The sequence below is a fragment of the Gigantopelta aegis genome, chromosome 2, assembly GCF_016097555.1.
Source record: "Gigantopelta aegis isolate Gae_Host chromosome 2, Gae_host_genome, whole genome shotgun sequence".
In the NCBI taxonomy this organism is placed as follows: Eukaryota; Metazoa; Mollusca; class Gastropoda; order Neomphalida; family Peltospiridae; genus Gigantopelta; species Gigantopelta aegis.
This window is the reverse complement of record NC_054700.1, coordinates 16563076-16576219: the sequence shown is the minus strand read 5'-3', so window position 1 is coordinate 16576219 and position 13144 is coordinate 16563076. Positions and strand designations below refer to the sequence as shown.

The 13144-nt window shown below is 36.3% G+C and overlaps 1 protein-coding gene across 1 annotated transcript in view; it reads right to left on the bottom strand.

Annotated features, from left to right (window-relative positions):
- Positions 1-3144: 3144 nt before the first annotated feature.
- Positions 3145-13144, bottom strand: part of LOC121387420 (acetylcholine receptor subunit alpha-type acr-16-like) — a 30824-nt gene continuing 20824 nt past the window's right edge. Inside the window, exons 7-9 of the mRNA XM_041518533.1 lie at positions 12354-12440; positions 6647-6756; positions 3145-3803 (exon numbers count right to left, since the gene is read on the bottom strand). Coding sequence (XP_041374467.1) covers positions 3366-3803; positions 6647-6756; positions 12354-12440 — 635 coding nt within the window. The 3' untranslated portion in view covers positions 3145-3365. The remainder of the gene's footprint in view (positions 3804-6646; positions 6757-12353; positions 12441-13144) is intronic.

Below are 13144 nucleotides of genomic sequence, written 5' to 3'. Positions count from 1 at the left end.
CTTTAAACTACATGACATCATTTTGTGTTTGCCAAATCGTGATGACGTCATATTTAGTACCAACAAGGTCATTGATTTGTAAGCGTCAAATCGTCCAATAGTATTGTATATTACACCAATGCAGAATATTTCTCACTGAGAAAATATGGAAAATAGGTTCCCGGTTATGGGTGACCGATGGGGTAATAAAAGGTAAATATGTATTTTGAACTGCTACAGAATTTGAAGCTTAAGACTAGACCATGGACGGATCCAGAGGGGTCACAGAACAATTCAATTCCCACGAGCATACTTATTTCTAAATGTTTTGGATAGCATGCTACTGAATCCCCTACAAATCTCGCTTCCTTTGGGAGCTCGGCTCCTTAGCCTTCAACAAACTATAATTGCTCTTTTCATAATTTTGTGACCCCCTTTCAAAATTCTGCATCCGCCACTATAGACGTCTATATGCGTCTGTGTTCCCGTGAAAGTTTTCTTTGTTCTGCATCGATGTACATCATTCGAAGATATATTACAGATTTTGTAACATCCATTGTCTTATTTGATCCATCTGAGAATAACTAAAAGACAGAATAGAACAGACACGAATAACCAGAATCTTCAAAACGATCCACATCCAAATTCCACGACACCAAAATTCTTGAGAAAATAAACGATCTTCAATTATGTTCAGTTTGTTATGTAAAAAAGAGAATAAAGTAATTATGTACATAATATTAACAACACACTTTACGTGTCCTAAGTCCCAGGCGCGGATCCAAACGGTTGGCCTCTTCGAATATGGAAATCAAGGTCCGAATTTACAAAGTCTGTTTATGTCGTACACGCCTGTAGCTACATATATTTACAATGCTTAAACACCTGTGTTTCAGAAAGACAGGCTTCGTAAATTCGGACATATGAATGTATTTCCTTTTAGTGGATTAAGGGAGATGCAACACCTTGATCTACAGGTTTTGTTTTTAGAGTCAGATGTCCTGCATATAACGCACATTACTAAAGTACTGTCGGAAATAGAATAAAAATTATTTTCGTCGATTATTTCTTACATATTAAACAGACAAGTAAATATTTTGTAAATGTCTATTTAATGATAGTGTACCTAATTTAGCATTTACTTGTTTTGGCTCTCTTTGAGGTAAAAGGTGGTGTTTACTCATGAAATTAAAAGAAAGATATCAGTAATCAGGTGATTTGTGACCTTTATTGGAACAGACTATATCACATTGTGATGGACATGTGTCAATTTCATTGCTGTGAGGGATCGTTTCTGATGACGGTTTACCTCTATCCCTCTCCCCAAAAAAATATTTGTAGACATTTATAAGTAACTTTTGAGCAAAACTGTCAAGAACCATTCTGAGTTTGTGATCTATTATACCGGTATTAAAGGTGCTATTCAAAGTTGCATAATGACAGCTATTGCAAATCATGTTTTTATTACATTTTGCTTTAACATTTAAAGACTACACCTTTAACTATATGCCCAAAAATGATTATAGGAAATAATTTTATCTGTCAGTAGAAAATACCTTTTTATTGGAGAATCTTTATCACAAACAGATGCTCACATATAATTTCTAATGTACTTATATTGAATTTATATTCACTAAATATGCTGGTCATAATTAATAATTTATGCTGTAATTCAAAATAATCAGTTAACTTGCAGTTTTAAACTAAAAGTTTGTTTAAGTGTAAATGAAATTGACACATATCCACCAAAACGTATTGTAGTCTGTTCCAATAAAGGTCACAACATCTGTTCAAGAATAAACACCACCTTGTACATCAACGAGAGCCAAAACAACTAAATGCTAAATTAGGTAGAGTATCATTAAATAAGTATTTACCAAATATTTACTTGTCAGGTTAATATGAAAGAAATAATTGACGAAAATAATTTTTATTCTATTTCCGACACAACTTTAGTAGTATACGTTTTAAAACATCCGCGCGTCTGGCTCAGGTACATTTATTTAAGTTACCATAGTCATTTTGAAAAGAAACAAAACGACAACAACAATTTTAATAATAAATAATAATAATAATAATAATAATAACATCGGCAATATGCCCTTCTCCTCGTTGTAATGCCAAGGTTTACCAGTCACGTTATAAATATCACAAGTACATCCATATGCACACTGACGAATTCCTTGGGAAATGATACATCAGTGTTTCGTCTTTCCAGAACAGACTCGTGTGCTGGTTACACTGATGTAGGACATTACTACCATCTTTTTCCCCCCTTGATGTGTATAGGTTAATATCACACGACTCGTTTCCTTCACAATATAACCTTTGTATTTAAGATGACTGCAATGCAAAACCAATTTGTTCCAGCACTGTTAATGCTAGTGTAGTAAGCTAGCTTTGCAATCTTCCTTCTGGAAAAGAGAAAACATCTAGGAATATTCTATTCTCTTCTGATCACATACTCGTTAAATTTCATTCCATTTTAGTTTATTTCCAACATTTTACAAAAAAAAGGTCCAAAGACGCTGGTTTTTGGTACACAGTCCAGACACCTGGACTTCCGTAGGACACAGTTTAATGGTTAGAGTTTACTGAAGCAGAAGTCAGTTTACTGACTCTACATATGATTCCCAAATCTGTCCTGTGACTCTGGATTGTAGTCGATGCATGGGCGCGAACATGGTACATGTTAGCCTCCTATCTTTACCAGAGGCACGGCTGTGCCTAAGAGGAAGGGCAGGGAGCAATAAAAATATGAATAAAAGGTGCCGCGTTTAGTTTATAAAATGCTATTTTGTTTAGCTGAAGACCTTTTATTGCTGTCTCATGATATCTTTTTACGTCCCCTGTTTCTCGTTTGACTGCCCTTCTTCACCATGTATCTCAGGCTATATATAGAGTCCTCAAAACTCCATAGAGGTTGATATATCGTCATACTCTGAGCAATATGCATAAAAGTCCAAAGAATTTAACAAGTATACTGTGAAATCACTTCTATTCGTGGTGATCCAATTTTCGTGTAATTCGTTGCGGTCCAATTTTCAAGTAATTCGTACACTAGTATATATATTTATTTGTTATATGTATAGAATCCTCTGATGCTACCGGTTGGTGGCCTTGAGGAAATACAGATCGGTTCTGTTCTGTACAGTCAACGAATTAAAAAACACAACGAAAATATAACATACATACATATATATATCGAACGAATTTGTGATACTACTCTTTTCATCCACGAATGTTCGTACCGAACGAAATGTTTTGGGTTTTTGTTTTACCAAAACCACAACAACAGAAGCCCACGAAGCCCACGAAGATAAATGATTTCACAATAAATATATTATGTAATTAACAAAATCTTGCAGCAACAATACAAGAAGATGCTAAGCGATTAGATGCGGCGCAGATCCCAACACGCCGGCGGTGGAGGCGACCGTGAAAGACACACACAGAATAAAACACAGTCTGTCGATCACCATGGCTGCGAACTTCCAGTCGTTCTTCACGCTCGTGTGTTCGTCGTCCTTCTGAAACTTGGCGGTTATTTTCCTGACTTCCTTGAGAATCGACACGATGTCCTGCCTCACGGAATGCAGCACGATGCCCTGCGTGATCGACTCCTCCGGTTTCGGCGGAATCCCGTTCTGCTGGACGATGCAGATGTCGTCGTCCATATCCAGAACGTTCGCCATAAGACTCTTGGACTTCTCCTCCAAGCTCATGTCTGCCAGACGAGACAGACGCAAGGAATATTTGTGGTTTCCTCCCGGACGCTTCATGAAGAGTACGGCGGCCAACCAGTGGCATATCACAACCTTGATCTGTAATGATAATTTAAATAGAAATATAATTTTAAGGCAGGTATTCTCCAAGTATAGTTCTACTGCTTAAAGGGACATTCCTGAGTTTGCTGCTATGTTTCAGATGTTATCGACTAACAGAGACTTTATAACGATTGTATTTACATATCAAATATATTTTTGTGCATAAAATATTAGTGGCTGTATATTAAACATGTTTCTGATCGTTCTAATATTTGTACTAGGTTAAATTTCATCTTATTTTCTAAAATATAGTTTTTTTTGTACGTACGAAATTATTTTAAGACAAAATCCAGTTTGGGCTTCTTACAAATATTAAGACGACCAGAAACACACTGAATATACAGACACTGATATTCCAAACAAGAAAATATATTCAATATGTAAGTTTAATAGTAGAAATATTTTATTAGTCGGAAACATCTTACAATGCAGCAAACTTAGGAATGTTCCTTTAAATTAATACATGGCCGAAAATAGTTGCGTATCTCCTAAATCCAAGGGCCATAACTCTGTGGAATTGGTCATGAAAGTTAAAACTTTATTTGCTACAGAACATGGTAAAGCTATATACTAAAATTTCAGCTCAATATTGTTTCATCAGGCAATGCAAAAAAAAAAAAAAGCGCCCCCCTCCCCCCCAAAATATGTTTTTTTTTAAATTTCATATCTCCGAAGTTCAAAGATCATAACTCTGTCAAAAATGGGTAAATCGCCACGAAAATCAAACTTGTTTCGTGACAGTACAGGATAAAGCTGTACACAAATTTCAGCTCAATGTCGCAAGACTTTGTGAAAAAATCCATCCGGAAAACTATATGTGGGACAGACCGGCGGACAGACGGACAGGCAGAATAACGGATATGACACCTATAGTCTTATCCAGGTGGACCGTAATGGGAATAATATAAAAATGTATGATCAGTTGAACACGAAGAACATATCATTTCCATAAACCAAGAGACATGCACTTTTTTAATGCCATTGCAACTTTCTTAATTCCCAAGTTTGTATTTAATCAACCCTGGCAATTAACCACGGCAACCGGCAATGCCGTGGAGATTGCTTAGGTGTTTTCGATTTTTCGCTGCATTTATTTTTCCTTCGACCTTTCAATTTTCTATGTCACTTTTCTTAATTAACACATTAGCGGGGAAAATGTCGTAATGACTATTTCCCCCTAGCATATTTATTGCTGTGGTCATTTTCGTAATGGGCAGGCTTCAAATATAATATGCACACTTGTTTGAGAAAGAACATTATGAAGGGCCCGTCGCATTTGCCGTATTTTAAGCAGTATGCTGGAGTGATGTCTTTAAATACAGATTTTATTTCTGCGTTTTATTGTTGTTGTTGTTTTGGTTTTTGTTGTTTGTTGTTGTTTTGTTGTTATTTGTTGTTGTGTTTTTATTTGATATTTTTGTTGTATTATACTAAAAGGCAAAGGTTATTGTGACACACAAAAGACAAAGATAATTGATGATTCGTTTTTACTGCCGTGTATATCATGGAAAGAGAAATGTCCGAAGGTATGGAAACGAACAATAGTCCATGAAAAGGGCGCACCTGCCATATGCAAATGAGCCACATCACTAGAGGGGGTCTAGAGCGAAGTTCATACAGTTTGTAGCGAGTATGTCCACCTTGAGCATTGATACGGGCCTGGCACCGTCGTCTCATTGAGGCCACTAAACGCTGGAGAAAGGTCCTGGGAATACCATTTCGCAAATGCGTGGTTCGGATCCATGTGTCTTGGCGTGGGGTTGTCACGGGTGGTCGGCCGCTACGGGGACGGTCCCTGACCTGGTTGTTTTGTTGATATCGTTGCCATAAGTGCCATATGGTGTTTCTGTGGACTTTGAATTGACGTGCGACGTCACGCTGCGAGGTCCCAGATTCAAGCATCCTTATGACTCGCCATCTGTCATTTTCACTGAGGCGTGATATGACGAAATTGCATCAAACAGTTCACTAATGGTGTTTTTCTGATTTCTGAACTTCTGAAAGCTGCACAGAGTGGCAATGATTTGCGACTGAATGTCTGGCCTTTTATGGTGAACACTGGACAGGAGTTCTCCCGAATATTCCATGTTTCGTGCACAAAGCATGCAATCGCTGCAACAAGTGCTTGGTTGCATTTCTTCGAGCTGTTTTATGCACATTTTCTCTGGTTTACATCCATAAATCCATTCACAAATTTATTACTCCAAACAATCCATGTCACAATAACTTTTGCCCTTCAGTATATTATTACTATTACATTAAAACAAATGTGATGGTTAAGGTATTTGAGCCATCTCTACATACCCAGCTTGGCGAAATGTGCGTGTCTCGTGTCCTTTAGTGTAAGTTGAGCACAATAATTGTAATTTCGTTTCTGCGTTTGATTGTTGTTGTTGCTGTTATTATTATTATTATTATTATTATTATTGTTGTTTTTGTTTTTGTTGTTGTGGTTCCTCTTCTTCTTCTTGTTTGTTGTATTATTATTACTAGTATATTAAAGGCATATTGTCACAGACCTCTGATCTATTTAATGGTCTAACAAAGTATTACCTGAACAAATGTAATTTGATTTGTCCCTTAATGTACTTTATTCAACCATCTTCATAACCACCATACTCCCTTTATTAATGATATTTTGTAAACATAATTGAATTATGGCAATGGTCCATAATTCAAAAACTAAAATTGCCGAGACGGTTGCTAGACTTGGTTTCCAACAATTAATGTAAATTTTAATATTTATTATCCATTTTTAGAGAAATAAGGTCTTTAAATCTGTGACAGTATGCCTTTAAAACAAAAGTGATGGTTAACGTATTTGAGACATCTCTACATACCCAGCTTGGCATAATGTGCGTGTCTGGAGTCCTGTAGTGCAAGTTGAGTACAATAACCGTGAACAGCACGGAAAGTGAACACATGATCATGATGCACGCGAAGTATATACCTGTAAAAAATACAAGCAACTTTTAAACGAAACACAAGTATCTGTTATATAAACAACAGGTATCTGTTACAAAATGATAAACGAAACATAAATAAATTACTATAGAAAACAGATATAGATTAATTATATATTATTTAAAACAAATATATATTATTGAAAACAAGTATTTCGTTTATAAAATCGAATATTTGATATAAAACAATACAAGTTTCTGTTAGGTAAAACAATTTACTATAGAAAACATACATATCGGTTATTGAACACAAATATTTAAAATAAAAATAAAAAACGTATATTTAATATAATATATACATAACTGTTACTCAAACAAACTATTATTAAAAAAGCCCTCAAGTAATTATTCTGGGTAATACTATTAACACACACACACACACACACCACACACACCCACACACACACACACACACATTCGTGTTGCAGGCGAAGTGTTTACTGGTAATTGCATCAAACACGAACGATTGTTATAGAAACACAAGCAACTATTGTTTAGAAAACTATTATGAAAGCAAATCACTATGAGAGAAAGCACAAATATTCGCGCAGAAACAAGTTGCGTTTAAAGAAAACACCATTAAGTGTTATATTGTTTTTAAAATTATAAATCAGCCGAAAAAAAGAAGAAAGGAAAACAGAAAAGAAAAAGAAAGAAAGATAGAGAGGAAACAATAAAAGGAACAGAGAGAGAGAGAGAGAGAGAGAGAGAGAGAGAGAGAGAGAGAGAGAGAGAGAGAGAGAGAGAGAGAGAGAGAGAGACAGAGAGAGAGAGAGAGAGAGAGAGAGAGAGAGAGACAGAGAGAGAGAGAGAGACAGAGAGAGAGAGAGAGAGAGAGAGAGAGAGAGAGAGACAGAGACAGAGAGAGAGAGAGAGAGAGAGAGAGAGAGAGAGAGAGAGAGAGAGAGAGAGAGAGAGAGAGAGAGAGAGAGAGAGAGAGAGAGAGAGAGAGAGAGAGACAGAGAGAGAGAGAGAGACAGAGAGAGAGAGAGAGAGAGAGAGAGAGAGAGAGAGAGAGAGAGAGAGAGAGAGAGAGAGAGAGAGAGAGACAGAGAGAGAGAGAGAGAGAGAGAGAGAGAGAGAGAGAGAGAGAGAGAGAGAGAGAGAGAGAGAGAGAGAGAGAGAGAGAGAGAGAGAGAGAGAGAGAGAGACATAGAGAGAGAGAGAGACATAGAGAGAGAGAGAGAGAGAGACAGAGAGAGAGAGAGAGAGAGAGAGAGAGAGAGAGAGAGAGAGAGAGAGAGAGAGAGAGAGAGAGAGAGAGAGAGAGAGAGAGAGAGAGAGAGAGAGAGAGAGAGAGAGACAGAGAGAGAGAGAGAGAGAGAGAGAGAGAGAGAGAGAGAGAGAGAGAGAGAGAGAGACAGAGAGAGAGAGAGAGAGAGAGAGAGAGAGAGAGAGAGAGAGAGAGAGAGAGACCAGAGAGAGAGAGAGAGAGAGAGAGAGAGAGAGAGAGAGAGAGAGAGAGAGAGAGACAGAGAGAGAGAGAAAGAGTCGTTTTGTCATTATAAACTCGATAATAGAACAGTGTAGGATAGGTTTGCCTAAAAGCCCAAAACACAACATTATAATTAAAGCTTTTAATGTTCCTTTTCACAAATACGGATAGCAGAGATGCTCTCCCAATGCTGAAAAAAATATCACAGATAAAAACGCTAAATTTAATTTAATGATTCCACTAGACTACGTTGATCAACCACTGTCCATTGAATGTGAAACATTTGATAATTCTGGCCGATATTTGTCAAAAGAAACCATTTTAATGTTTACATTAGCGAAAAGAACTCTTTTATATGAACAACACGACACGAGCTTTAATATACTAGTCGTTGAGCAATGATTGAGAAGGGGCAAACCTCAATGGGTGGACAGTACCTGCTTGATAAGCACTTTCTATGCCCAGTTTAAACGCCATTTCCAATTTTCAAAGAAGCACTAGAAATAGTTATCAGAATTGTCAAGTTGTCATGAATCCAAGTTAATAGATATTCGCCTAGATGTAAAATAAAATGACCGAGTATTTGACGCCCATTACGGAAATAGTACAATGGTAGAGAAAAATAATCATAAACACATAAAAGACATGAAAAATATAACCTTTTCGTGATATAGATTTTGGAATCAAGAGTACATAAAAACTATAAAAGACTTAATGGCGAACATATATCTGTCAAAGATGCATTGATGCTATCGATGTCATCTTGACAAAGGAAGGAATCTGTCCTATAAATCCACAGAATGTGTTATCATGAATATAAATAACATTATTCCATTGATGTTATGGTCGCCATTTTGGGAGTTGTAGATGAAATAGTTTACGTTATCAAAGCATTATGTTGGATGTTGTAGATGAAATAACGTTCATTCTCAAAGCATTATATGACATGTACGTTATCAAAGCATTATGTTGGATGTTGTAGATGAAATAACGTTCATTCTCAAAGCATTATATGCCATGTACGTTATAAAAGCATTATGTTGGATGTTGTAGATGAAATAGTGTTCATTCTCAAAGCATTATATGACATGTACGTTGTCAACGCATTATGTTGGATGTTGTATTTAAAATAATGTACGTTGTCAAAGCATTATGTTGGATATTTTAGGTGAAATAACGTACGTTGTCAAAGCATTATTTTTATTAGTCCTGCATAATCAGCTGTCAAAAGCTACTCTGCTGACACACACACGCCTGTTATGTTTCAGTTGGATGATAAACAGACAAAATCTATAAAGGGTTCACTTGATGCATACACTGACTCAGGTGGGAACCTGTTTTACAGGGATTCATAATTGGATGTCATCGCAGGTGTACATATTCCATTGAGCTATATAACCTGTGCAAATTTGGGTTTTTAAGCTAGTCTTTGGAGTGGCAGGAGGAATGAAAGACCATGTTACGGATCTTCTAAGGGCGTGGCTGTCCTCTTAAGGACGAACACCTGATAGTGGACCATGGAGACAATAACAACTTTGTCTAACGTCCTTTTGACTCTGCACCGTGCATGATACGATTTTGATAATGGAATACGGTTTTGTCTTCAAATTGTTTAAGACATCTCTGCGTACCAAGTTTGATATAATGTACTAAGGACACCCATATAGATGTTATAATATATACACAGTATTTGTAAATAAATTAGCCATGCATATCCAAAACATATAGAGACAAACACACGTTAAACTACGATTTACGGCAAAACCAATTCGAGGTCTCTTAAAATGTTGTCCACTCAATACAAGTCAGTTTGTATTAGATTTTATACAATAGTAGTGAATCGGTTACCATGTAGTAATGGCCTCTTCAGGGTGTATACTAACAAATCAAATCCCATAGACGACAACAGTAACATATGTGGCTAAAACTCCTACCTGCAGCGTATCAATCGACATAAACGCCACGGATATAAATACTACCACCCCTCACCCTTAAAGTGAATCAAAACAAATTGAGGGTCAAGCTGCTCATTTCGGAGATAACGGGTAGCGTCTATGACTATCCTAGTTCCGCACAAAATTCGAGTACTTTCCTTTGTACTTTCCATGTACCGCATACATGTTTCAAGCACACGGCTACTTGACACAGTGGTACTAGATGAACTAAAATTGCATACATTTTTTCCCCAGATGAAACTATTTTTTTTACAACCAACACACTCACATTTATCACAAGACTTGTGGTGTTCACTTCTCTATCAAAAGTTGTGTGCACCTCGAACTATTTGGTTTAGTACTACCTTCAGCAAATATGACAGGATGTAAAATGTCCACTGAGATCTGTCTTATGCAAGTTGAGATCGTCAAACCACTCCTGGATATTGTCTGTCTGGTTACACACGAAACACCTGCCATTGAATTTTGGGTGCTATCACAAACTTGTCAAAACATCAGTTGGACTAGTGCACGATTCTGAATGTGCTAATAGTTTTCTTATCATGATTTGGACATTGCAACATAATTTAAAACACCTTAGTGAATTGGTATTAACACAATCACTTGTTTTGATATGGGTTTTACCATTACACAGTTGATACCTACAATGTATATATGCACTTGGAGCGTAGTGGGGTTTTTTTAAGAATAAAAAATAAAACCAAAACCTATGGTTGATACATCTTGAGTAATTCCACACAAAAATGTTTGAATCATGCATACTAAAACAAAAAGAAGGTGGGGTAACAGATAATCGAAACTACAAAAATATAGAAGAAATCTTCATCAGGTTTGGAGTCTAATGACTTCACCACAAGGGTGGAACAACACACTAGAGAATGGCTATAAAATTTCGCACCACTCTAAAAACGCCACACTTCTGTTGGATCTCAGTACCATCCCAACATACACGGAAGAAGCGTTCCAAACATGGATTTAGGCGGGGAATCAAGGGGCGCAGTGCCCCTATAGTTTGCCAAGTAATCTAAAATGTTTTATATTGGGCAATGAGTCTTGTTTATCATAGCTACAGAACTACATCACATTAATGTTACGCCTCACGTTATCCTGAAGGATTCTAGATCTGCGGGGTCTAAAAACAAGATAACTAATGAAACACTCTATATTTTAACTTTATTTTTGTTTTTGCTTATACCATCATAATGTTGAACGCTATCAAAAACACACTTCATCTATCTACACTGTCTGTTAAAGACAATGGTTAAAGGTGTTATATCATAAATACTAGTGCCATATTATGCTATTTTTTATATTAATTTGTAACAATATATACAAATTAACCGATCCCCAACTATCTTTACATAAATAACTCGGGTATATCGAAATTATAATAACATCGACGAATCAACAAAATCAGGCAAGGAGAGTTGATAGAGCCGTCTGAGACAGGCGAGTTGCACAAAGATAACAAACTTGTCAGAAACATCCGCCTGGAATAACGTTATGGAGTGTTGGGCGAAACTGAACGCGCCCAATTCCGTCGTTGTCCACTAAACATTTTCCAATATTGTTTATACTAATAATTCAACTCTTTGACTGTAATTGTATAAATATAATTTTAATTGAAGATATGTTTACATTTCAAAGCAAAAAGTTATTCAACCGTTTTGACGTAATAAAGCTGCTACTGTGCGAATTTGAGAGTACCATAAATGTTTACTCAAAGAGAAGTCAGTACATTGATCTTTGCACCTTCCCACCGAGCCGCCAAAACTCATTCTATGTTGAGTTGGTAAATTGTCTTAATGAGCTAGATTCCAAATAAAAAAAGGAGAAAAAAGTAATTTGTGGCGCCAAAGATGCGCTACTCTACATAAACAATCAATGGTTGTTTTACCATAACCAATTTACTCGATCTTAGAACCAGTGTATCATTTAAGACAGTCAGATTCAGAATTTCTACAAACCCTTCGACACTGAAGAATTTATTTATTTCCTTATTTATTTATTTATTTATTTAAACTATTTATTTATTTATATATTTCTTGATTTATTTTTGTTTTATTATAGGCAGTTTCCTGGTCTGTAGTTTCGAAAAAGAGTCTGGGAGCGACCGAAACTAATTATATACATAGCTGTTTCGTTCCATCGGCATTTCCAACCTTTCTACCGAGCACCAACTGTTGTTTCTTACCAATAAGAGGCAGGGCGTCCGAGGTGGGAGGCATGGTTTCTGCTACGAGGAGCAGGAATACCATCAAAGATAGCAGAATTGTCACACCTAGAAAAAACAACCAGCTATGTTACAACACAAAACCACTCGCTCGACTAAACTGCAGAAGCGAATATCCAGTAACCCGTGGCTACAGAGGACCAGGCTTGCCTCCTTGGACAGTTCATTCAACAGCTACTACTTGCACTAAGGATCTAACACAACTAACCATGCTGAAGTCACCAGTTTTAGAACAAAGCACACAAATCCAATACCATAAATTCTGTATTTACCTGGACATTAAAATTTCATTTGTGGCAAGTATTTTTTACAAACAAGCAAGACTGTAGTCGCACACGCTTGTGCATCGACCGAGAACTTAAACGTCTGCACAAAAATCAAAACAATTACTGAACATTTAATTTCATGGTCTAAGGTTATATGACTTCAAAGTCCAGATTCAAAACATTTACAGTCTACACACTTTTAAAAGAACACACTGTTTTAATGGCAAGACTTTTAAATGTTTTTGATGCTAAAATGTTTTTGTTTTGTTATATAAACGTGGGCCCAAACGCTGTTATTAATTTATAATTAACATTTTGGGATTATTGACTTAATGAGATCTGTTTAAAAACATTAAAACAGAGTTATTGACAAAATATTGCATTTCTGGGTTTAAAACGTAAAGTAATTAACGAAAATTGAAACGAGTATTGTTTCCGTGTTGCTTTTAATTTAATATTTCTTTGTTTTACTTTTAAAATACTCCC